The following is a 26,643-nucleotide window of genomic DNA, read 5'->3' on the forward strand; positions in this document are numbered from 1 at the left end:
CCCACAAAAAACTAAACATGGAATCTGTTCACAGTCATAGTGTCTATGAGCCATGTAGATGACAAATTATTGCAGTGTAAAAATATAAATCTCTTCCCAACCCCCCAACATTGTATTCGTGATCTCTCTGGCTTTGAAAGAGTCATCATGGGCTGCGGTTCCATGAGGAGGGACTTCTTGCAACAGACGGGTTGCATCTCACGCCAGTTGGAAGAAATGTTTTTGCCAACAGTCTCAAGAACTTGATGAGGAGAGCTTTAAACTGAGTTCCGAGGGGAAGGGAGACAATATTAAGGAAGGCGAAAGGGATGGCGAAAATAGTCAAAAAGACACAGAGGAAACAAGGCAAACAGTGCAAGGGCCCAACAGTGGGAGGCAAAAAAACTTGCACAGGCAGCAAGTAAAAGGGAACCATGGTCTGCGATGTCTCTACACTAATGCACAGAGCATGGGAAATAAGCAAGATGAACTCGAACTCCTAGTACAAGAAAGCAAATATGATATAATAGGCATCACTGAAACCTGGTGGGATGAGTCTCATGATTGGAATGTGGAAATAGAGGGGTATAACCTTATTAAGAGAAATAGGCCAAACAGGAAAGGTGGAGGAATAGCACTATATGTCAGAGATATTTACACCAGTGAAGAGATCCAGGACATCAATCCTGGAAGCCAGGTGGAGAGCATCTGGATAAGAATTAAAGGGGAGGGAAACAACAAGGATGTTACGGTGGGAGTCTACTACAGACCCCCAAGTCAGACTGAGGAATTGGATGATATCTTTCTAGAACAGATGACCACACAGTCAGAAAAGAGAGATGTAGTAGTGATGGGCGACTTCAACTATCCTGATATTTGCTGGAAGTCAAACTCAGCAAAATCCTCAAGGCCTAGCAAATTCCTCACTTGCCTGGAAGACAATTTCATGGTCCAAAAGGTGGAAGAGGCAACAAGGGGGTCAGCTATTTTAGATTTGATCCTAACCAACAAAGATGACTTGGTTAATGGGGTGCAAGTGGTGGGATCATTAGGTGGAAGTGACCATGTTCTCCTGGAGTTTGTAATACAGTGGAAAGGAGAAGCCAGGCATAGTCAGACACGCATCCTAGACTTTAGGAGAGCGAATTTCAGTAAACTTAGAGAAGTATTGAGGGCGATTCCATGGTCAGAAATACTAAAGGATAAAGGAGTTCAGGATGGATGGGAGTTTCTCAAAAGAGAGATACTGAAGGCACAATTTCAAACAGTTCCAGTGAGAAAGAAAAACGGGAGGTGTCTCAAGAAACCAGGATGGATGACTAACGAACTTTCAACTGAGCTGAGTTTGAAACGGAACATGTATAAGAAATGGAAAAAGGGGGAAATCACAAAAAAGGAATTCAAAGAAATAGCAGGCATGTGTAGGGGTAAAGTCAGAAAAGCTAAAGCGCAGAATGAACTCAGGCTTGCTAGAGAGGTTAAGAACAATAAAAAGGGCTTTTTTGGATATGTCCGCAGCAAAAGGAAGAAGAAGGAAACGGTAGGGTCACTGCGTGGAGAAGATGGCAAAATGCTAACAGAAGACAGAGAAAAGGTTGAATTACTCAACACCTTCTTTGCCTCAGTCTTCTCAGAAAAGGCAAAGGGTGCTCAACCCGAGGATAATGGAGCAGAGGACAGAATAGGGGCATTTCAGCACAGAATAAGTAAAGAGATAGTAGAGGAACACCTTATTAATCTAAATGAATTTAAGTCTCCGGGACCAGATGAACTCCATCCAAGGGTATTAAAAGAACTGGCAAATGTAATATCGGAGCCATTGGCAATAATCTTTGAAAACTCCTGGAGAACAGGAGAGATCCCAGCAGACTGGCGAAGGGCAAACGTTGTCCCCATCTTCAAAAAGGGGAAAAAAGAGGATCCCAACAATTATCGTCCAATTAGTCTAACATCAGTACTAGGAAAGATTCTGGAGCAGATCATTAAACAGAGAGTCTGTGAACATCTAGAAGGCAATGCCATAATCACAAAAAGTCAACATGGGTTTCAGAGAAACAAATCATGCCAGACAAACCTAATCTCTTTCTTTGATAAAATTACCAGCTTGGTAGATGAAGGGAATGCTGTGGATATAGTATATCTTGATTTCACTAAGGCCTTTGACAAGGTTTCCCATGACATACTTGCAAACAAGCTTGTAAAATGTGGGCTAGACAAAGGAACTGTTACATGGATCTGTAATTGGTTGACCGGCCGAACCCAAAGGGTGCTCAACAATGGCTCCTTTTCATCCTGGAGAGAAGTGACCAGTGGGGTCCCACAGGGCTCTGTCCTGGGCCCAGTGTTATTCAACAACTTTATCAATGACCTGGATGACAGAATTGGGAGCATACTTATCAAATTTGCAGATGACACCAAATTAGGGGGAATAGCTAATACCCCAGAGGACAGGATCAAGATTCAAAATGACCTGAATAGACTAGAAAGCTGGGCCAAAGCTAACAAAATGAAATTCAACACAGAAAAATGTAAGGTATTGCACTTAGGGCGGAAAAATAAAATGCACAGATATAGGATGGGTGACACCTGGCTGAATGAAACTACACGTGAAAGGGATCTAGGAGTCCAAGTAGACCACAAGTTGAACATGAGTGAACAGTGTGATGCGGCAGCTAAAAAGGCCAATGCTATTTTAGGCTGCATCAATAGAAGTATAGTGTCTAGATCAAGAGAAGTAATAGTGCCACTGTATTCTGCTCTGGTCAGGCCCCACCTAGAATATTGTGTCCAGTTCTGGGCACCACAATTCAGAAAGGGCATTGAGAAACTGGAGCGTGTCCAAAGGAGGGCGACAAAAATGGTGAAGGGTCTGGAAACCATGCCCTATGAGGAACGACTTAGGGAGCTGGGGATGTTTAGCCTGGAGAAAAGAAGGTTAAGAGGTGATATGATAGCCCTGTTTAAATATTTGAAAGGATGTCATATTGAAGAGGGAGCAAGCTTGTTTTCTGCTGCTCCAGAGAACAGGACCCAGAACAATGGATGCAAGCTACAGGAAAAGAGATTCCACCTCAACATTAGGAGGAACTTCCTGACAGTAAGGGCTGTTCGACAGTGGAATGCACTCCCTCAGAGGGTGATAGAGTCTCCTTCCTTGGAGGTCTTTAAACAGAGGCTGGATGGTCATCTGTCAGGGATGCTTTGAATTGGATTTCCTGCATGGCAGGGGGTTGGACTGGATGGCCCTAGTGGTCTCTTCCAACTCTATGATTCTATGATCACCAGTCCAAGGTGATTTGCAAGAAGTGTGATTGGAATTCCAAATTCTTTCACTCAATAATGCCTTTTGGGGGGAAATTCCCCCCCTCAAATGCACATGTACTGGATCATCTATTAAGCATAAAATGACTTGTATCCATAAGAACAGCTATATTTGATCATAAGATTGGAAAGTGTTCTGAGATCAGGAGAGAGAGTAGTTATCTATGTAAATATGCTAACACTGGCTTTTAAAGAATACTGGTAATGTGACATTAATATAAATTGAGTTTACTGTACATTTTATTTATTGTCACTATAAAGGAAAAATATGAAACATGGCTTTATATTTTCAGGTTGCAGAAAATTGACAATATCTTCATTTTTGGAAAACCTGAAGTATGTGCTCTCGCTCTGGGGTCAGATACATTTGACATATATCGGTTGTCAAATTTGTTATTAACGAAAGGATGGAATCTTAATGTTTTGCAGTTCCCACCGAGGTGAGTTCATTGTGATCTTGGGTTCTTTTGATGCATAGTACCAGAGTGGTAGGAGAATGAACAGTGGTAAACCATCTAAGAACTTTCTTGGATGGATTAGGCCAGTGTCTTATCTAATTCAGCATGATGTTTCCAATAGGCAAGACATGAGTACAATAGCATCCTGCCACTGTTGTTACTTCCCTGACGTGTCATTTAGAAGTGCCCTGCCTTTAAAGCTGGCGCTAATATGTAGTGGTCATGATTAGCTGCTATTGAGAACCTTCATTTTCCATGCTTTTTAGCAATTCTTCTTGAAAAGCCATCTGGATTGGTGGTTGTATAGCATACTTTGTAGGAGCAAATGCTATTATTTAAAATGTGTTGTATGAAAAACTACTTTGTTTTCATTCATAGGGTTAAATCCCATTGATTAGCTTCAATTAGAATAGACCCACTGACTCATTAGGATTTACTGGTGTGTTGACTAGGGAGCCAGCATGCCTAAGTGTTTGACTGTTGGACTACATCTCTGGAGACCAGGGTTCGATTCCCAGCCATGAAACCCCCCAGCTGACCTTGGGCAAGTCACATGCTCTCAGCCTCAACGGAAGGCAATGGCAAACCTTCCCTGAACAACTCCTGCCAAGAAAAGCTCTTGATAGATTTGTCAACATAAGTCAGAATTGGCTTTAAAGCCATGTAATTCTAGTAGGAACTCATCAGTAGAATTTGTACCTTGATATTTTAACTTTTCACTTCCTTCATTGATGCTAGTTTCTGTTAATGTAATACATGTGCGCACACGCGTGCGCACACACACACACTGCATTGCATTGCATTACATTAATTTTTCCTCGCCAAGGAGTGCCTTTCCTACACCTACCATGTTGTACTTTACAATATCTTAATTCCAGGTTTGTTCAAAGTTAAAAGGAGAGAGGTCATTTGGAAGATTATGGCCCCATACAGACAGGCCAAAATAAAGCTGCTTCAGGTCACTTTGGAGGTATGCTGTTTCAATGATGCATGCATCCTAAGAGTCCAGAAGCTGCACCAAAGTCACGATCCAGTCCTAAGGGCTGGTGCACAGCTTTGGCGCAGCTTCCGGACTCCTAGGAGGCATGCATCATTTAAACAACATACCTCCAAAGTGACCCGAAGCAGCTTTATTTTGGTCTGTCTGTATGGGGCCTATGTGCCCTTTTCCTAGATCAATGAGAGCTGATTTGGGGGCTAGTAGGTTGGATCTGAAAGATAGCCAGTGTGATGTAGTGGTTTCAGCATTGGACTATCACTCTGGAAATCAGGGTTTGATTGTTGTCTCATGTACCTCATGGAAAAGCAGAAGATCTTTGGCAATCTGCTTCCTGAGGAGTTCTTTTAAGTCACAGCCTGTGAATGAAGTAATGTGGGCTACTCATGAATTCCATAATTGTTTATAACGTGAAGCTAAATGGTGTTAGATTTAAAAAATATGACTTACCTATGGGGTAATTACTTTGGTTGGGTAAAGCAACATAGTCATATTTTGGTTCTTAAACCACTACCAGGAAGACACCAATGCACTTGTGAATAAATAAGTTGTTGATCTCTTTTCTAGATAAGCGCTACTCAAAAGTTGTGGTCCCTGGACCTGTGCTGGTCCCTGGGCCATTGACAGCTGGTCCTTGGCAGGTTTCCAGGAAAAAAAGAAACAACTGCACCTTGTGGGCAGAAATTTAGTGCCAGTCCCTGGAACACTAGAAAAAAATAGCTCTGCTGGTTCCCCACATCAGATAGCCTGGCAATGTAGCCAGGGGTAAGGAATGATAGGAGATGAAGTTTAAGAACTTGTGGGTTGTTCTTGTGTGCCTGGGTTTTGGCCTGATTTGTTCAGAGGAGGCTTGTTACCTTCCTCTGAGGCTGAAAAAATGTGACTTGCCCAAGGTCACCCAGTAGGTTTCTATGGCTGAGCGGATATTCTAATCCAGTTTCTCAGAGTTGTAGTGCAACGCTCAAACCACTATACCATGCGGCTCTTGTGGAGACCCCCATATTTTCTGTTCCTCTGTTCTAGCCAGGGGAATAATGATGAAGGCTGCTGTGTAAGGCTTCTGATGGGGTGACAGGGTGCAGAAACTGGATTTTATGCTATCTCAAATGAATGTTAACAAAATTCCCTGGAGTCCTTGCTTTCAGATTATTGGGAATTACTGTTGGAACTTGTAAAGAGAAATGAAGTGATACGATAAGGTGTGCTAAAGGTTTGAAATTATAGCTACAGTGCACTGATGATTTCATTATTTTTAAAGAAAACAATGCCACATTGATGGTGTCCATATTTTAGAGATAGCTAAAAAGCACTGTAACATAGGATAACATATGGACAGTTCATTATAGTAGATGAAAGAGCTGATGACAAGTGACCTGTTTCTTAGAGTGGCTCTAGACACTGAACAATTGAGATAATAAACTATAGAGCCAGTGCTTTCTGCTTTGTTTGTCTTTTACATGCAGTAACAGCCAGAACCAATCTGTGCTTGAAACCAACACAGCTAACATATACATCTGCAAACATGGTGGACCAATTCCCCCCAACTTTCAGTTTTCCCCAAGGGTTTTTTAGGACTAAAGAGAACAAATGCAAAGGTTTGTGAAAGTGATTGTTGTGAAGAAAGGTAAAACCTTTTCTCTCTCTGCTTCTTCCCCAGTATTCATATTTGCTTAACACTTCTGCACACAAAGCCTGGAGTGGCAGATCTACTCTTGAAGGATATCAGAGAATGCATCACAGAGATTATGAAGGACCCCAAAGCCAAGACCACTGGCATGGTAATGTACCCCTTGATTTTCAAAGGGATGTTTTGATTTGAATTTATGATGCCTGGTGTCAGAGGTGAACTGAATCAGGGCAAAATCATTGAAAGTTACTTCAGAGAAGTACAGTGGAACCTCGCCATACGCGGCCTTGAGCATAGGTGCTCAAGCCGCGGCGCGCGCGCGGGGCGGAAGGGGCGGTGCGTCCCATTCAATTGAATGGGCACACACGCCCGTTGCGTCCTGTGCTCGCCTGCGCCCCCGCGCCGCCGCGCATGAGCCCCATTGTTTACAATGGGGCTCGAGCACAGGCGGAAATCGCCATACGCGGCGGGATCCGGAACGGATCCCCCGCGTATGGCGAGGTTCCACTGTAGAGTCATTCCTGATTAGTAAAAAGGCAGATTTATTTTGGATGGAGTTCTCCTTTGTGACAAATCACATTTGTAGTTTGGGGATACTCCCAAGACTAGATACCCAACAGTAGGGGCTTTTGTTTATTTATTTTAGAGTATTTATACCCTGCTCTTCAGCCTCAAAGGCTCCCAGAACAGCTTACAAATCGTTAATTAGACAATTCCCTGCCCTCAGGCTTACAGCTATGCCTGTTTCTAGAGATACATAATCTGGCCATGATGATTTTAAACCTTAATTAAATTATCAAATGTCATCTGTAATTCGTCTTCCAAATCTTTTCAGAAATTTTATTTTGTTGAGAATCCATGCTACAGCCAGGCTATTAATAAGCGTGTTTTAGGAACACATGATTTCTATCTTACAAATAGATATAAGGTCTGCCAGACAGCTTTAAATGATTTGGGACCAGGCTATCTGAAGAACTATCTCCTCCTGCACAGGCTTGCCTAGCTGCTCATATCTGCTGGAGAGGCCCTTCTTTGCTTTGCAACTATTTATGTACACAACTTGAGAAAGGGCCTTTTTGGTGGTTGCACAAGATTTGCAAACTGCTTACTTGATGGCCTTCTGTAGGCAGGCAGAACTCTTTCTGTTTAAAGAAGCATTTGGTAACTATCTGATCTGTTTTCCTGTATGTCTCTGTATTTTTTTAAAAAAACTTTAACCATGTTTTTATTGTATCTGGTTGCCATTTTTAAGAAAAACGTTTTTCAATTTATTTTTATGTGGTTTGTGATATTTATTGTGAGACTGTGTATTTGTAAAGCATTGGGTTTTATTATTAGCTGCCTTGGGGCATTTTTAAATGCAAAAGCAGGAGATAAATGTAACCATTTATAAGTAAAAAATGTTGGTTTGGGGGAAGATGGTTCACATTTACTGATCTTTGTGTCTGTTGTTCTTGTTTGAAATTCTAGGGTGCTATTTATGGCATGGCACAAGCCATACCTGACAGAAACATGATTTCAGAGATTGCCAGTGCTTATTTGGACTGCCTGTACTGCACAGATGTTTCTCCTTCAGCAGATGCTCACATGAATGGTTCTCCAGGCCACCACTGATCCTATAGCAACTGCTTCTTCAGTAGCTGGGTGGCATTCTAAAGATGTCTAGGGAAAGTGAAACATAAGATGTTGTTCCTGCAAGTGCAGGACACATGGCAGCTTTGATCATCTGTTTCATAATAACTTGTTCACTTCCCAAGATAAGCACAGACATATCTCCAACTTTTCCTTGGCTTTGATATCTGTGAGTTCTCACAAGTTGTGTCTCTAATGCTGACTCTTTGTATTCCTTTATGCTGGCTAATCCTTGGAAAAGCAGCTGTATCCTGGCCAATGCAAGTCCATTCCGTCAGTGCTCACACTTAAGTCTTTGAGACATCTATTTGTTTTTTACCTTTTTGTTGACTTTGTTTTTGTCTTGAACAGTGAGCCACTGGAAAAGTCTGGATGCTAACACACTCTCCAGACTTTATGGGATAAGAACTAAAAGAGTGCAAATGTGGTTTAGATTGTTCTGTATGGGAATCTGCTCTGAATCCCAGACAGAGTAGAGGGAGGTTTCAAGGAAAGAATGATGTTCTCTTCATTTTCAACACCCACCCTGATGTAATCTTAATGTTTTTCTTCTTTCCCTGGAGTTTTAAAAATGCCACCCACAATAGTTGTCCAGTTATGTATATTTGTGCAAGCTCAAAAGGCCAAAATGGTTCTTTTGTTTGCTGCAAAGTCCGACATGGCACTCTGCTGAAAGATTAGGAATCTATTTGTGATTCCTGGGTACCAGCATCACATTTTGAGACCAGAGATCTAGCTGGTCCACTTTCAACCCCTGTGCTGGAACTTACATAGACTTGTGGCATGAATGTTAACTTTTAAAATGTAAATTCTTTGTGGCAGATGATGATCTTATTTTAACATGTTAGTGGACTCTGCCTTTTGTTTTTGTTCTTGGTAATACATTGACTGTGGGGCACATTCTTGAGAGAACACTTTCAGATTTTGCCAGGAAGGAAGCTGAAGAGTCTGTCAAACAGATGATCAACTGTTTCATGGTACTACACTGAAAATAACCTCAGTGGCAAATCAGCCTCAGGTAACGTATTCTCCACCCTCCATATTGTCTGAGCCAACCCTATTTAACAGAGAGAAAGAGCAGACCTTTGTAACTGTTGCTCAGAGAAGTGGTCTTAACTGTATTCTTGTAGCTCAGCTTGCTTCTAGGAAATAGCTATAATTCTTGTGTGAAATTCCTGGGACAAAGGGCAGGTACCACTAGTTTGTTCCAAGGCTTGGGTGAGGGTGTAGTAACTTCCAGTCAGGTCTTAAGCCATTTCTGTGCATCTTCCTAGGTGACATGAGTGTTTTATCACCACTTGTTATCAGAGATCCTGTAGAGAAAGCTTAGTGGTGAACTTACAGGTGTTCACTTCTGAAATGCTTCCTTCTCTCTCCCTAACCAGTATTACACAGTTCTTGATGTGTTGGGGCTAGATAAATTGTTCAGTTTTTCACCGTTGTGAATTCTGGGAATAACGGTTAGCCCCTTATAGCCATCTTTTCTCTTTTAACTCCGAGGAGAGGGAGCATAAAGTGACTTGAATGCTATTGTTTGAGATACGTGTATGAAAAAGATTTCTAGTATATATTTCAATCAATGCACAGGTACGATTTCCACAGCACTGTTTTATAATATTTAAGAAAGGGAAATATTTGACTGTCATGTCCTAACCATGTATGTAACTCGCCTTGATGTATCTGGTATAACTCACCTCGATGTATCTGATAATCTTACTTTTCATTCAAGTTGTAGAGTGGAGCAAAGTTCTTGTCAGTTTCTGCAGGATCTGAAGCTTTGCAATCAAATCAGAAAGTCAACCTCTGTTTGCCTACTGTTGTAAATATAAACCATTAGGACTATTTGGAATGCATAGCTCTGTTTACTTCATCATGCAGACATCTTTCAGGTTTAAAATAATAAAAAAAGAAAGCTAGGGCAAAAATGTTTCATTTTAAATGTTGTTGGATAATTTCTATGCAAAATTAAATGGACCGATTATACAGTTTCCTTTCTTAGTAGTCTGTTGTTGTCTGTCTCCAAATCATTTTTTTACTTTTGGCAATGCTAAGGTGAACCTATCATAGGGTTTTCTTGGCAAGTTTTCAGAGGGGGTTGCCATTGCTTTCCTCTGAGACTAAGGAGTTTATCAGACAAGGGAAATTGGAAGTATAATGCAATGGCAATCTGAACGCAATCATGGGGTTTAATGTTATTGCGTGATAACCCACTACACCCAAATTCGGGCAATGGGAAGTCAGTCCAAATGCAATCATGTGGTTTCACGTTATTGTGTGATAGACTGCCACACACAAATTTGGACAATGGGAAGCCAGTTCACATGCAATGCACATTCACATAATTGTGCTAAACGAGTGACTTTAAGTGAATGCGTTCTGGCCCCACTTTCTTTTCATTCGAATTTAAGAGAAATTCCTCCAGTTTGATAAACTCCTGAGAGAGTGTGACCTGCGCAGTAGGTTTTTATGCTAGAGCAGAAATTTGAACCCTGGTCTCCAGAGTCGTGGTCAAAAACTCAAACCACTACAACATGCTGGCTCTCCTGTTTAGTGATATTTGCATATTAATATCTGAAAACATCTTGTACTTAGCTATTGTGGCCTTGCTGCGAGGTATTATCTGGTCTTTTGCTGGCTGTCAGTTTTTATTGCAAATCAATGACTTTTAACGTGGCTTCAGAAATGTAAAATTAATAGGTAATATTATTGTATTCCATTTTGATTGGAGTAGATTCAGAATCGGAAGAAAATGAGAGCTCTGTTTAGCTCTTGAAATCCACAACAAAGCTGACAGCTCAGCAGAATAAATAAATAAATAGTACTACAGCTGTTAGAATCCCCTAGCCAGCATGATTATGGTGTCTTCAGGATTCTGAGAACTGTGGTAAAAAACTGCATTTTCCAAACTTTGCTTTTACGGCATACACACAGAAAAAAGGTTTGAGCTCAGCCCAGCTGCCCAGGGTTATTAACTCCCTGTTGTTTAACAATAGCAACAAAACAGGTTTTTAATTTAGAGTTCCAAAATACAGGCAGAAAAAAACACCTTGGGGTAACCAGAAATAGGCTTCTGTATAAAAAGATTATGATTTTGGTTTTGATACTGAAAATAAATTCTGAGGCCTGGAATGTCCTAAGAGGCACTCTGTTCATTTGGTGTAAACACATCTTTTACACTTGGCTCTGATAGTTATATTTGGAGTTCAGACAAAAAAAGTAGATGTGAAGAGCCTAAAGTCCCTTAGAGCAGCAGTACTCTATCCTATTATAATTGTTGATAGCTAGAACACAAAGATCTAGCAACACAACCAACAAACAGTATCTTGTAAACCACTTTCCTTTTTATCACACAAGTCAACTTTATTATGAGTAACTCCAGCACAGATGGCCCCTCACTGTACTACTGTAATACTGCACAGATTACAAGAATAGCAATACTGAATGTAGTGGCGCTATAATTTGCCATAAGACAGTTTGAGAAAAGGTAATGAAATTGCAGAGCAATGGTTTCCCTGTACCAGCATGTGGAATCATCATACAATAAGTTAAAAAGACAGCTGTACTTAAAGATGGGCTTCCTCAATACTGGATCAGTATCACATGCTGTCCTTCACTGGGCAGTGTACTTGTCCACTTACTGCTTCAGCAGACAGAAAGAGGGCACAGATGGCCCTGGCGACTGCCTCTAGGCTAATGTGTTGGCAACTTGCTCTATGAAACTGGCCAGGTTGATGTCTCGCTCGGATAAGCCTGCACACTCATGTGTGCTTAATGTTATGTGAACCTGAAATACAAGAGGTGTCATAATTAGTACAGTTTTCATAACATACATGTTATAGAAATATAGTGAACATCAAAGCTGCCCAGGAGGTACTGGTGGTGGTGGTGAGTTAGTAATGATGCGGCAGGAGCTGCTCCCTCTGCCTTTCTTCCTCCTCCTCCTATTCCCCACTTGCTTCATGGGACTTTCTTTGGTTGAGACTTCTAAGGCTTTGCAAGTGGTAGGTGAAGGAAGCAGTTGGGGTGACCAGATCCAGCTTGTTAGCAGGACAAACAGGCAGAGGAGGAGCAGTTGCCAACCCAAGAACTAGATCAGGCTCTAGATCTGGGAGATCTGACAGGGCCAGGCTGCTGCAGCAGGTTTCTCCCTTCTTTCTTCCTCTACATCTCCTTTTGCACCAACTGGCTCAACCAGTTACTCCCTTTGCCTTTTTGGCAGCATGACATCTCCAAGACGTCACTTCTTCAAGATGCTGGAGAGGAGGTGTCGTGGTGGTTGCAGCTGCAAAAATCATCTCTGGTGTCGTCGTCACAAGAGGCAGAGAAAGGCTTGGAAGCCATTGGAGGCACTGTGGTGCCAAAGCAGCAAAGCGAGTAAGAGGCCAAGGCTTTTGGCAGGAAAAAGACACAGAGGAGGAGAGGGTGAGGAAGATGAGCCACTACCAGTCTGGTCCTTCTGCAGCTGATGCAAAAATCTTCAGTGTTGTCATATTTCTCAAGGATGACAACACTGAAGATTTTTGCAGCAGTGTCTTGTGTGCCTTCAGGTAATTTCTGACCTATGGCGACCTTAAAGAGAACCTATCATTGGGATTTTCTTGGCAAGGTTTGTTCAGAGGGAGTTTGTCATTGCCTTCCTCTGAGGCTGAGAGAGTGTGATGTGGCCAAGATCACTCAGTGGGTGATATGGCCAAGCCCAAATTTGAACCCTCAAACCACTACTCCGTGCTGGCTCCTATTGTAGCAGCAGCAGCAGCAGCAGTTGCTGGGAACTATAGTCAGTAGCAAGCATATTTGTAGGCCTAGAGATCTTTTGCAGAGGTCCTGTGCCTCTAACTCCTACTAAAGATGAGGGTTTACTAATCCTTTGCTGCTGACAAACACAAAAGGTAGCCCCCTGGCTAGTACCGTTTCCCCGAAAATAAGACATCCCCATAAAATAAGCTGTAGCAGGATTTCTAAGCATTTGCACAATATAAGCCATACCCCAAAAATAAGACATAGTGATAGGCCCCATGTGGAAGGGAAAGGGGTGGGAAAGGAGCGGAAAGATTGGGGCCAGTGGTTCTAAAGGAAATGGAGTCATAAGAAATTCAGAATGGAATTCTGGGTTTGGAGAATTATGACGATGTTCCAGAAGAAGACAACTATATTTGAATAAATGTAGATTGTTGTACATACTTAATAAAAATAAGACATCCCCTGAAAATAAGCCATAGTGTGTCTTCCTGAAGAAATATAAATATAAGACGGTGTCTTATTTTTGGGGAAACACAGTATTTGGTAAAAAGATACACAATAGCGACGAGAGTAGTGTTAAGTGCATCATGGTTAGGTGTTGTCCTTGTTACATCCTACTCTACTTCCACTGCACATATATTCTACACACACTTGTCCATCCCGAGTGCTCAATCCTCCTAGAGCAGGATCACAGAGGTGAGTCAAGCATTTACCCTGAACATGATGCTTAACTCCACATTTGGCTCAGTTCAGGAGTGGGGGGACAAATGCCCCTCCTGTTGCTGGTAAACTGCAGTTTCCATCCGCCTTAGTTGCTCAGCCACCACTGAAAGAATATAGGAGTCCATCAACATCCATAGGGCCACACATCCCCCATCTCAGGCTTTAGTCACTTAAAGGATACTTTTAAAGCCAATTTTCTCCCTTACCTTGTTATAGACATTAAACCATTCAGGGTGGTGGTCCAGTTTTTCTGCCTGTAGAGCCACTCTGGTCATAAATCCAAAGGCCTGATCATGAAATACAATGTATATTTTAGGAAAGGACACACATGCCACTTTTATAATGTAGACACCTTTTGAGGCTTGCCATTTAAAGGTAAAGTACACAATGTAAACCACTGTATATGATACAATTATGTAATTTGGTTCCCAGTAGTGTTTTTGCAGAAATGCCAAATAGAATGAGTTTACTGTACAACAGGGGGCCCTCCACAAGATATTTATTTATTTATTGCACTTATATCCCGCTTTCCCCCCAAAATGGAATACAAGGTGGCTTACAATAATTTTAAAAGGTCCAGTTAAAATATTAATTTACCAAAATTAAAAAAGAATTAAACAAACATTACTGAAAACATGATTAAAACAGCCATTAAAGGAGATGGAATATGGGAGAGTAAAAAAAAAGGGAAAGGAGAAGAAATGAGAAATAAAGAATGAAAAGGAGAGAAGCCAAGTTGAAGTGGATACAGAGAGAGGACAAGGTGAGTAAGAGGAAGTACACAGACTGACATGGACATAGTAAAAGTGGAATAGAAACGTAGTAGGTAAGAATTAGTGTAAAGTATAATTAAGGTAAGAGTAAGATTTATGTTAACTGGATGTATAAATGGGTGTTTAATGTGAAGTTAAATAGATGTTTGTATTTATGTATGTTTTTGATGAGTAATTGTGGAATAAAGATATTGGGGGAAAACAGCTAAACACATAAAACATTTAAAACAAACACACACACATGTATACCATATATATGTATGTGTACACACACACACACACACACACACACACGCTCACATGACATGACGTAACAACATACCACTTCACGCAGTGCATACAACATAATTAAAATGCAAAAGCCTGCCTAAATAAAAACAACTGCACTTGCTAGCAGAAAGATAGGAGGGAAAGGGCCAAGCAGACCTCCTGTGGAGTTCCAGAGAGTGAGAGCAGCCATGAGGAAACCTCTTTCCAGAGCCCTCACCAACTGGGTCTATTAAGGTGGAGGAAAAGCACCACTCCCCCACAGATTTTAGAGTTTACCCGGGCTTATATAAGCAGATACAGTCTTTGATGATGATGGACTATAACCCTCCTCTCTCACCACTGATTACCACTACTCACCACTAGAGCGGATGAAAGTTGCATTCTGTAGGGCAACGTTCTCCATGCTTGCTATAGCACCCACCATATTCAGATACCATGGTTGATTCATGAATTTCATCAAATGTGTTTTGGCTCTGAGAAACTGTTACAACACTGTGAAGTCAAAGACTTTCACAGCTGGTATCCACAGTTTTTTGTGAATTTTTCAAGCTATGTGGCCATGTTCTAGAAGTGTTTATTCCTGACATTTCGTTAGCATCTGTGGCTGGTGAAACATCAGGAATAAACTCTTCTAGAACATGGCCACATAGCCTGAAAAACTCACAAAAAACTATGTGACAACACTCATTCTGCTATACTCTTTGCTATCATGCCCTGAAAGATGCCTCTGAAACTACATCTTCTGCCCCATATTTTGTGATCAGAACCACCAAGTTAGTGTAAGCTGAGTGTCTGCTACTCGTCATCTTAACCGTGGTCAACCATCCCCTTCCTTCTCCCAGAATATATGCACCTCTACCAGGAATCATGAATCAATGAGTAGGGAATGGTATTTTTGTTTGGCACAAATGCCATCTACCTTGGCTTCCCTGGACTAAAAATGGGGGGGGGGGGGATGGGTTTTTTTTTTTGTACCCGATTGAAATCTTTGAAATGGAACTCCTTGTAAATGGCATCTCTGCCTTCCACCTCATTCCATCCTACTGATCGGAGAGTCGGTAGCAGCTGTTCCCTTTCTTCACCACTTAGTCTGTGGGCTTTTCCTGCCTAGGACAAGAAAGTAAGTAAGTAAGTAGAGCTGGCAACAGTCTCAACAGTCACTATAATTGGGGATGGTTTTAAATCCAAGGAAACAGGCAGATTTATTGCTTTCACACATCAGTACTAACTGACCACTGTGAAGGTCTGAAAAATCTGTATCACTTTGCACAACCTTTTGAAAATGTAGAGGAAGAGTCATGATTGCATCATTCTGGTTCCTATTATATTCCATCCCTCTCCCACAACTGTGAAAATATGCTTTATATTTTTAGGCCTGGATAGCTTTCTCTACTGCATTTGAAGAAGTGGGTTTATATCTAGGAAAGCTCACACTAAAATAAAACTACAGTTGGCCTCCGTTTTCATTTTTTTTTAGTAGTAATATATGAGACATCTACAGGAAGGGAAATTTAAAAATATATTCATATAATTGAGGAGAAAGTAACAAGGGAAGATATATCTAGTGCTCTCTATGTTTGGAGGTCTTTACTTTTAAAGTTTATGTAGTTTGTAGGATGAATGGAGTATGTGTGTAATGTTTTTATGTTGTATGTTTATATGTTTTTATATGTATATTTCAATAAAGTTTTTAAAAAGAGAGATGTGAATGGTATATGGAATTACACCATGTGCCATCTATACAGTTCAACACCCAACTGCTGCACTCATCAAGTAACAAATACACATATGCTCTTGTTCCACAACCATGGGGAAGTTCAAAAAGTAGACGTGGTAGGTTCCTTCATAACGAAAGAATGTAACAATAGGTAAAACTAAAGGCTTCATGAGTCCCACTACTCAAGTTTTGATCAAGTTGTCTGCAACTGAATAAGCCAGACTTCCCCAACATGGTGCTCCTCAAATGCACTAAACTGCTACCATGCTGAGCCTTCACTGTGTTTCTAGGCGCTGAGTTGAGAAACTCTAATTAAGCCATCTGCATGGGTTACCAGGGCTGGGCAGGGATTCAAATCCTGGTCTTCTGAAGCCTTAGCCCAGAATACAGTAATAGATAAAACAACTACACTACTCCAGCTCACCAATGTAATATAGAACCCCTATATTACCTATCACCCAGGTGATAGGACTACGACTCTGGAAACCAGGGTTAGATTTCCCACTTGGCCATGGAAACCCATTGGGTGACCTTAGTTGAGTCATATACACTCAACCCAAGAAGACCCTATGATAGGTTCACCTTAGGATTGCCATAAGTTGGAAATTACTTGAAGGCACATCACAACAACAACAAAAAGCAATATCTCTACGGCCATTGAATTAAAATGATCTGATGTCAACAACACCACATACAGTTTGGTAACTTGAACCTGGAACTACCATTTCTTTTCCACACATCATGTAGTCTGTTCTTGAAGGACATAAATTGTATCACAGCCCTATGTTCAGTTCCCTGTAACAATCCCTGCGCTACATTTAGTCTTGATGTGGGGCTCTACTGGATTCATCCAAGAAAATACTTTCTTGAAGCACAGCAGGATTCTCAGATGACAAGCTGACTAGCTGGCACATCTAGCTTAGTGAACCTCCTCTAACCTAACAGTGTGTTCTTTTAAATAAAAATGCTAGAAAAAACCAGTTTCATTATTAACCAGCTTGCTTTTCAGTTAATGGTTAAAGACTATTGCCTCACATTCTTGTCTCTGGACACTGGGAGGAACCAAGGGTAACAAATCAAAGCAAGCCAGTGGCTTCATTACACAAGGACTTCTGAAAGCAATCATTATAAATCAGCTCCCACCCCAGATTTCATCTGATTTGTTGTTGTCTCATGGTAATTTTGGGCATTGTTTTCTATGCCTGTTGGCTAGGGGGAGGAGAAAACTCGTCCTTCAAACTTGTGTTCAAAGGGTACTTTGGCTTCTGGAAGGAAGTGTGGCTAATAGGAGACACACAGAACCCATTTAGCAGCTTCCAACCCAGTCCTTTGTATGTCCTTTGATAAAGCCAATCAATTACATGTTCACTGGTGTCCCACCCACTAGTTTTCTGTCTCCTGCTGATTATGCTGCTGCCTGGCAGCTTAGATCTCAAATCCGGTGTTAATTGTTGTTGCTCTCTAGGTCCACGATGCCTCTGTTCTACGATCTCCAATTAGTAGCATTGATATTATGCTGGGGGAAATCACTGTTTGTTCCAGAAGGCTTCCATGGCTTTGTTAAATTCCTTTCTTTGTGAACTGTTGGGCCTGTGCCTGGCTTACAAGTTGTCCTTTTCGTCCCCTGATTCATGACAGTTGTTCTTTTCTAAAGCTGATGGATCTTGCTCTAAAACATTGCAAGTGCTTTGCTGGTGGTTACGTTTTTCTCCCTTTAAGAACACTACCATGCATTACAGGCACATTGTGCATCACAGTGCTTCTTAAGCTATCTGATGGGGCGGGGGCGGGAGCACCATATTTATACCCATTGGCTACAATTCCTTCCTTCCTTCCTTCCTTCCTTCCTTCCTTCCTTCCTTCCTTCCTTCCTTCCTTCCCAGAAATTCTCCACAGATCGGCACCAGTCCACAGACCACTGCTTTTAGTAGCATGGATGTATCAGACTCACTTCACTTGTATGTATTTGTATATTACAGTTCCACAACTTAGATTTTAAATCAATTAGTCTTGCCACAAGTGGGAATTAGGTTGTCTCTCCAGCTATGACAACCCAATCTTCCTTTATAGGGACTATTTGCTCTTTTATGGATATTTAAAAGAACACACTGTTAGGTTACAGGAGGTTCACTAAGGTCCAAAAAACCCTGCAGAAATAATCCAATTTGAGGTTGCTTTAACTACCCTGGCTCAATGCTAGGGAATTCTGGGAACTATAGTTTTGTGAGACATTTAGCTTTCTCTGTCGAACTCTGGTGCCACAATAAAGTACAATTCTTAGAATTTCCCAAGTACTGAGCCAGGGCAGGTAAAGTGGTCTCAAACAGGATTATTTCTGCAGTGTGTTTTGGACCTAAGAGAAAGGACTGGAACCATATTAAATCATTCATACCTTACTCCATAAACTCAGTGAGAATGCATTAGTTGTGGCTTACTTATCCCATTGATTTCTTTGGAAGAAAGCAATACTAACTAGATTGAATCTGATATTTTGTAAGGTCCTGCTTTGAGCAGCCTATACAATCCTGAGGATTTAGATGGGGGCAGGGCAACAATATCACATAGTTCTAACAAGGTATATAGCTAAACTGGATAGAATAATCTCTGTGGAGTGACCCATGGGGCAGCTCACCCAGAAAGAGCCAGATCATTAGCTACCATTGATGGCTAATTCAGTGGTTACTGTATATATTCATGTATAAGTCTAAAAAAATTAGTCAAAAAAATTGACCCCAAAAATCCTGGATCGACTTATCCACAGGTCAATGTAAAAACTGTATTTTAACTCTTATAAAAAAAGGGAACCAACCCCTGGTAAAAGGCAAGGGTATAATCTGTCCAGGAAGTACTGACCCTGCTCTTTTCTCTCATCCATCCTGCCTTTGGTGTGACCACAAACAGTTATGTCTACTGGAAATTTTGAATTTTTTTGGCATTGTTTTCCTTTGCTTCATCCTTTAGATCCTTTGTTACATGCCCCTAGGTTTTACCCTTGACTTATTCACGGGTCATATCAAAATTCATAGTTTTGGCCCCAAAAGCTATCCTCGACTTATACATGAGGTCAACTTATAGTAGAGTATATACAGTAATTCATGGCAACCTGCTATCTCCAGATATTTTGGACACAACTCTCATAATCCTTGGCCACTGACCATGCTAGTTGAAATTAATGAAAATTGTCATCTAAAATATATAGAGTGTGTTGGATGGCCTGTGTGTTTTGTGTGCCTTCAGGTCATTTATGACTTATGGCGACCCTAAGGCGAACCTATCATGGGGTGTTCTTGGCAATATTTGTTTAGAGAGGTTTGACATTGCCTTCCCAAGGCTGAGAGCATGTGACTTGCCCAAAGTCTCCAGAGTTGTATTCAATGCTCAAATCACTATGCCACGCTAGATGCCCTACCCTGATTTATAGCCTCTGACATAATATTACCTGTAAGGCAACCTGTGCTTCTTCAGTTGTGGTTGGACTGGAATTCCCAGCACCTCTCAGCTATTGCTGAGGAATTGTAGGAGTTGCAGGCTACCCCCTGGAAAGTCACAAGTTGTCCAATTCTCAATGCCCAAAGGGACTTCTTCCAATTTTCATTTTTAAGTCTCACTTCCAATATTCCACTCTGTGCTAAAATGGAGCATTTCAATAAAGTGAAGCCATGCTGGGTACACAATGCTCAGAGCAATAAAACTTCAGCCATTGCCCTTTGAGTGAGATCAGTCGATAAGGTTGCTCAGGGTATCTTAGCAACTTGGATGAGGTGCAGAGAGACAGCGAGGTTTATGATAAAGTCAGAGCCAGCCACTTCCGCCCATTTCCATAACCACACAGCTAGAAGGGAGGCAGCATTAATCATGCAAAAAGGGAAAATGGGAGGTGGGAGTCAAAGAACTGATGCTACAACTACATGGATCTGGTGAAAAGTGAATTCTGTGCTCTGCAGGCACCACATATTGCTGCACTTATTCCTTAGTCTGATTCCTTGAATTTGTTAACATTGCACTTATTATGTGAAGGGCTGCAAGAACAGATGGAAAGAATATTTCCTATTGTTCATTTCCAAGGCAAAACAATAACAGCAGCAGCAGCAACAACAACAACAACAACAACAAATGTTTCTCCAAAGTGGAGAAAGGAAATAGGCCAGCAATTTTGTATTAATTTTCTTCTGGTATTTGATATGCTAAAGTGTTGTGGAAAATTTTTCTGCAGAGAAAAACTCACGGGGATTTGTGTGTGTGCGAAAACCCTATTTTCTGCACGGTTTCCTATGGGAAAAAAAGTTTTCCACATTTTTGTACAAACCATTTTTGTGTGGGGAAAAAAACCCTCCAGTTTTTCTCTGCAAAATAATTCCTCCACAGCACTTTGGTCATTCGGACATGATGCAGCCAACCCTGTATCCATTTTTTTTCCTGCAGCAGGAAGAAAGTACTCTAGTTATTTGTCCTCACATGGATGGATAAAGAAAGGTAAGGATTTTACATCCCTATCTGCAACCTACCTAAAAGGTGAACAGCTCTTCCTGTAAGCCTATCTTTCCCCCTCTTTTTTCTTTTGGCTACAAGAAATGGTGATCCAGTATGCCTGGTGGGGTCAAGGATTGTAAAAACAGGGAAGGCTGCCCATGGCACAAGGCATGCCCTTTGCCCACTCTGGATTGCACAAGATACCTAAATACAACTTTTATCATGCAAAAACAAATACGCTTATTAAAGTGACACGCTTTAACTTAACCTATTCACTTTGAAGGAAATAGCAGCCCCTTTCTATGTACACTTAGTTTGAATGGTTTTGCTCCAGATTTGAGTCTTTCTCTCAAAGATGGATAAAGATCGTGACAATTAAGGTGAGGAGCTTTCTTCTTGCTCCTTGTTCCTCAGTCATTCAAAAGCAGCCTGATGTACATAATGGAATTTCCCCATCTTATTCTCTATGGGAGAGAAGGTTTCTGTTAAGCTTGTGTATGTTGGGCTGGTCTTAAAGACTGCAGGCCATATGAACACTGGCAACCATATATCCAATACAAAGCTCTCATGAATGTACAGATCTTGGATATGAAAGTCCAATCATATGGTCCCCTTCCCTGGTCTCACTGACAGGCCCAAACATGTTGAAAAGAGGGCCAGCATGTGCCTTAGGTTTGTTGCTGTTTTAACTGTTCTTGAGTTGGCCCCAACTCATGGCAAACCTGTGGATGAGACATCTCCAGGCCCCACTATCTTCCACTGCTCTGCTTAAGTCTTGTAGATTCATGACAGTGTTAAGATTCAACTTCCACTACATTTTTGGGATTGGGGAGGATGGGATTCATCATTTGGCCCTCCTCCTTGGGTAGAATCCTATCTTCAGCTAGTCCGGAGGAACCAGCCCTCTGCATCCTTCTCCCAATTTGGTGGAAAGTGTGGGGCACTGAAGCAACCTCAGTCCAGGTTCCAGTTGCAGGAGCAATTCCACAGCCAGTATGTGAGTCAGCATGGCTTCAATAGGGAGGGCAGGCAAAGCCAGCTAGGACCAATAGGGCACACTCTAAAATCCTCCAGCTTGTAGAGTGCTTGGGGGCTGGGGTGTCATCTGTGCCCCCTCCAAATAAGGATCTCTGCTTGACATACAGACATTCTAGAATGTATATGCAATGCCTACCCCAGAGTTTGTTGGGGGGGAAAATCTAGGGAATGGTATTATATTTCATATAATCATAGAAATAGTTGGTAGACACCCCAAGGGCTATCCAGTCCAATCCCCTGCCATGCAGAAATTCATAATCAAAGCATCCCTGACAGATAGCCATCCAGCCTCTGCTTAAAAACCTCCAAAGAAGGACTTCATCACTTTCCAAGGGAGTGTGCGTTCAACTCTCTAATTGTCAGGAAGTTCTTCCTAATGTTGAGCTGGAATCCCTTTTCCTATAGTTTGCATCCATTGCTCCAGGTCTCCAGAGCTGCAGAAAATAAGCTTGCTCCATCTTCAACCACCATCTTGTGTAGCAGAAGCCACCTAACATTTTACTTCAGTTTTCAGCCTTATGAGAAGAGGTCACTACTAAGCTTGGTCATCCTAGTGCTGATGGTCACAATATTATTATTATTATTATTATTATTATTATTATTATTATTTTCTTGGTCAGCACTGCTGCTTTCCCATCTTACCCGAGTCTGGACCATGAAACTTATGTGGTGGTTGTTTTTAAATGCCTCATAGACATGAAACTAATGCTTTTCACATGCTTCCCACAGATCTTGAAGGAACACATGCTTCTTATTACAGCAGGCTGCAGAACATACTTAAGGAGAACAGCAAATCAACAAAAGATGCTGTTTTCTAACTTCCAGAACTCTTATTAAAAATTAGAAATGCACAAAACTCAGGCAAAAAATAAGAGTTTGCCTATTTACTAGGGACTTGAAAAGACACAGCAATTCCCCTTCAGGCTTCAACCAGGGAAAAGGTGCCAAAAAAAGAAGGTACTGCTACCCCAAAACAACACTCCTAAGATCACTCTTTATGAACCTCCTGAAAAAAACCCTTCTGCTAGCAGGAAACTATAAGCAAAGCTGTTCTTTTCTTTCCTCAAGTGGTGCCATTTGATTACTATTAAAGTGCCTGCCTTGCCAGGTAAATATATAAGACATATATTGTCCAATGAGAAGAAAGTTGTGAATGAAAGGCTGGGTTTTGTTTAATATTTACCTTATGAAAGAACAGCTGCTAGCATACAGGTACCCTTCAGTATACATTAGATTTCTTTTAGTGTCCATTTCTTTTAGTGTACATCAGTGAGCCAGCCTTGTGTACTGGTTTGAATGTTGGATTATGACTCTGGAGAACAGGGTTTGAATCCTGGCTTGGTCACGTAAACCCACTGGGTGATCTTGGGCCAGTCACACTCTCTCAGCCTCTGAAGATGGCCATCTCAACCCCCCCTCTGAAGAAACCTACCAAGGAAATCCCAGGACAGGTTCACCTTAGGGTTGCTGTAAGTTGGAGATACAATAAACAACAAACATAAGTGTACTTTAGACTCCATGTGTGTTGAGTCTATGGGTGCATCTACTCTGTAGCAATAATGCAGTCTGACAGCACTTTAACTCCTTTAACTCCATCCTATGGAATCCTGGGATCTGTAGTTTCATAAGGTCTTTCTTTCACTTTCTCTGCCCAAAAAGTCAGAAACAACTTGGAGGCACACAACATACACAAACACCAAACGTGGGCAAGTCACACAACACAAAAGAGAGAATGAGAGAGAGAGAGAGAGCTCAGAGCCAGTGAGGTGTAGAGGTTTGAATGTTGGACTGGAGCTCTCTGGTGACTAGGGTTTGAATCCTGGTTGAGCCGTGGAAACCCACTGGCTGATCTTGGGCAAGTCACACTCTCTCAGCCTCAGAGGATGTATTATTATTATTATTATTATTATTATTATTATGTTTATGATGTTTATTTATATTCTACCTTCCTCCCAGTACAGGGACTCAAGGCGACTTACAAATCTAAAACAATCCAAGTTAAAACACTATAAATACGCAAAATACATGCAAAATGTAGAGGTTTGAGTCTTGGCCCAGGGCTCTTGGGTGACCAGGGTTTGAATCCTGGCTGGGTCATGGAAATCCACTGGGTTTCCAGACACACACACACAGAACAAACATGGCCAAGTCACACTCTCTTGGCCTCAGAGGATGGCAGTGGCAAACCTCTTCTGAAGAAACTCACCAAGAAAACTCCTGGATAGGTTTGCTTTAGGGTGGGCATAAGTGGGAAACAACTTGAAGACACACAACCAACATGGGCAAGCCACACTCTCTCAGCCTCAGAGAATGGCAGTGGCTAATCTTTTCTGAGGAAACTTGTCAAGAAAACCCCAGGATAGGTTTGCCTTAAGTTGGCCATAAGTGGGAAACAACTTGAAGACACACAACAACACAACACACACACAACCAACATGGGCAAGCCACACTCTCTCAGCCTATAGAGGTCTGAGTGCTGGACTGGGGCTCTCTGGAGACCAGGGTTTGAATCCTGGCTGGGCCATGGAAACTCACTGGGTGACTTTGGACAAGCCACACTCTCTCAGCCTCAGAGGATGGCAGTGGCAAACCTCCTCTGAAGAAACCTTTCCAAGAAAACCCCAGAATAGATTTGCCTTGGGGTGGCCATATGTCGGGAGGGCTTGAAGGCACACAACCCACAACCACAAATAAAAAAGCAGCAGGGCAGCGAGCCAAGGAAGGATTAAGTCCATGCACCCCTCCTTCCCCAGCCTGGTTGCGCCAGCCCTTGCAGTGCCTCCTCCTGTGCCACCAACTCACCATCGCTGGCTCCCTCTGGCTCTTTCCCAGGTGACTAGGCTCCTCCAGCAAAGAGAGAGGGGCTGCTGCTGCTGCTGCTGCTGCTGCTGCTGCTGCTGCTGCCCCTGGGCCCTTCTTCGGACCTATGGCCACTGCTGCTGTCTGGCGTTGGCGGAAGAAGGAGGCGCCACACACAGCCACCGCCCTCGCAGCCTTGGAAAGCAGCAGGGAGCTGGATGCCTGGGTCTGCCCTGGGTGACTGGGTCCTTTTGTTGTTGTTGATGATGATGCTGTGTGCCCCCACAAGTCCTTTCTCACTTATGGCCACCCAAGTTTCTACAGAAGGGGTTAACCATTGCCTTCCCCCCTGAGGCTGAGAGAGTGTGACTTGCCCATGTTGGTTGTGTTGTGTGTCCTCAGGTTGTTTCTGACTTATGGCCACCCTAAGGCGAACTTATCCTGGGGTTTCCATGGCAAGTTGCTTCAGAGGTTTGCCATGGCTATCCTACTCCTTCAAAGAGTGTGACTTGTCCATTTCACACTCCTGAGAGAGTGTGACTTGCCCATGTTTGTTGTATATGTGTGTGTGTTGTGTGTCTTGAAGTCGTTTCTGACTTATGGCCACCCTAAGGCAAACCTATCCTGGGATTTTCTTGGCAAGTTTCTCCAGAAACGGTTTGCCATGGCTATCATATGTGGCTGAGAGAGTGTGACTTGCCCATATTTGTTCTCTGTGTGTGTTGTGTTGTGCGTCTTCAAGTTGCAAACCTATCCTGGGGTTTTCTTGGAATGGTTTCTTCAAAGGATGTTTGCCACTGCCATCCTCTGAGGCTGAGAGAGTGTGACTTGCCCATGTTTGGTTTTTTGTGTGTGTGTGTGTTTTGTGTCTTCTAGTTCTTTCCAACTTATGGCCACTCTAAGGCAAATCTATCCTGGGGTTTTCTTGGCGAGTTTCTTCAGAGGTTTGGCACAGCCATCCTCTGAGGCTGAGAGAGTGTGAGTTGCTCAAGGTCACCCAGTGGATTTCATGGCTGAACTGGGAATCGTACCCTGTTCTTGGAGTCCAGTCCAAAACTGCTACACCACACTGACAACTACAGTGTAACAATAATGCAGTTTGCCACCTCTTTAACTGCCCCTGGCCTGGCTCCATTCTACAGAATCCTGGGATTTGTAGTTTTACATTTACCCTCTTCTGCCATACAACACTACAAATCCCAGGATTTCATTGGATGGAGCTATAATACTTAATGTAGTGTCAAAGTGCATTATTTCTACAGTGATGTATCTTTAGACTGGATACATATGGAGTCTAACATACCCTGGTGTATATTAATAATGCACATGCTGGCTCCCAACCCGTTCCCTAAAGGGGCAATTTTGCATACAGAAGGAAAGGAGAAACAAATTTCTGGGGAAAAGGGAATGGGAGGAAAAATGGTTTTGCAAAGCTGTTCATGGTAGTATTGGCACCGCCAGTACCTCCTGCCTTTCATTTCCCTCTGACTGCAGGGAATACCATTTTAATTTCAACCAGCTGCATTGTCTGATATCCTGGCTTATTGTTACAATTATTTATGTCTTGCTTTTCCCCTATAGTTGGAACCCAAAGTGGCTTACAATGAAAAATAAAATTAAACACACAAAAATGAACATTAAAATAGAATTAAACTGATACAATATTTAAACCCATGACTCATTAAAAGAATAAAATGCAATTAAATAAAAAAACAGAGCTTAGAAAAGTCACTTAGTTTGCCTCCAATATAGGGACTGCAGTTGTTTATAAGTGCTGTAAGAACAAGGAGTCCTTGATGCCTTACAAACACGTTTATTCTAGCAGAGCTTGGAAAAATTACTTTTTTGGATTCCAAAAGGGCTAGGAATCATCAGGGATGTTGTTGGACTTCAACTACCATCATTCCTCATTGTAAACTAGCTGTTGTTGCTGCTGTTGCTGTGTGGCTCCAAGTCATTTTTGACTTACGGCAAACCTAAGGTGAACCTGTCTTAGGGTTTTTGTGGCAATTTTCTTCAGAGGGGGTGTGCCATTGCCATCCTCTGAGGCTGAGAGAGTGTGGCTTACCCAAGGCCATCCAATGGGTTTTTATGACCAA

The 26,643-nt window shown here is 42.0% G+C and overlaps 2 protein-coding genes across 2 annotated transcripts in view; one reads left to right on the forward strand and one right to left on the reverse strand.

The window, feature by feature from the left end:
* The window catches only part of LOC149318771 (sphingosine-1-phosphate lyase 1-like), a 55,574-nt gene extending 45,582 nt beyond the window's left edge, over positions 1 to 9,992 (forward strand). The window contains exons 13-15 of the mRNA XM_089508354.1: positions 3,594 to 3,740; positions 6,413 to 6,533; positions 7,853 to 9,992. Of these exons, the coding sequence (XP_089364480.1) occupies positions 3,594 to 3,740; positions 6,413 to 6,533; positions 7,853 to 7,996 (412 nt within the window). The 3' untranslated portion in view covers positions 7,997 to 9,992. The remainder of the gene's footprint in view (positions 1 to 3,593; positions 3,741 to 6,412; positions 6,534 to 7,852) is intronic.
* A 1,088-nt stretch (positions 9,993 to 11,080) lies between these two features.
* On the reverse strand, positions 11,081 to 24,650 carry LOC149318772 (pterin-4-alpha-carbinolamine dehydratase). The gene is made up of 4 exons (XM_089510437.1): positions 24,548 to 24,650; positions 15,496 to 15,627; positions 13,684 to 13,764; positions 11,081 to 11,798 (listed from the first exon to the last, which is right to left on the reverse strand). The coding sequence occupies exons 1-4, from the start codon at positions 24,548 to 24,550 to the stop codon at positions 11,700 to 11,702; spliced, it is 315 nt and encodes a 104-aa protein (XP_089366563.1). The 5' UTR covers positions 24,551 to 24,650; the 3' UTR covers positions 11,081 to 11,699.
* Between the last annotated feature and the right edge of the window lie 1,993 nt (positions 24,651 to 26,643).

Source organism: Sceloporus occidentalis, unplaced genomic scaffold (assembly GCF_023333645.1).
Source record: "Sceloporus occidentalis isolate IW3139 unplaced genomic scaffold, rSceOcc1.0.p SCAF_2, whole genome shotgun sequence".
Lineage (NCBI taxonomy): Eukaryota > Metazoa > Chordata > Lepidosauria > Squamata > Phrynosomatidae > Sceloporus > Sceloporus occidentalis.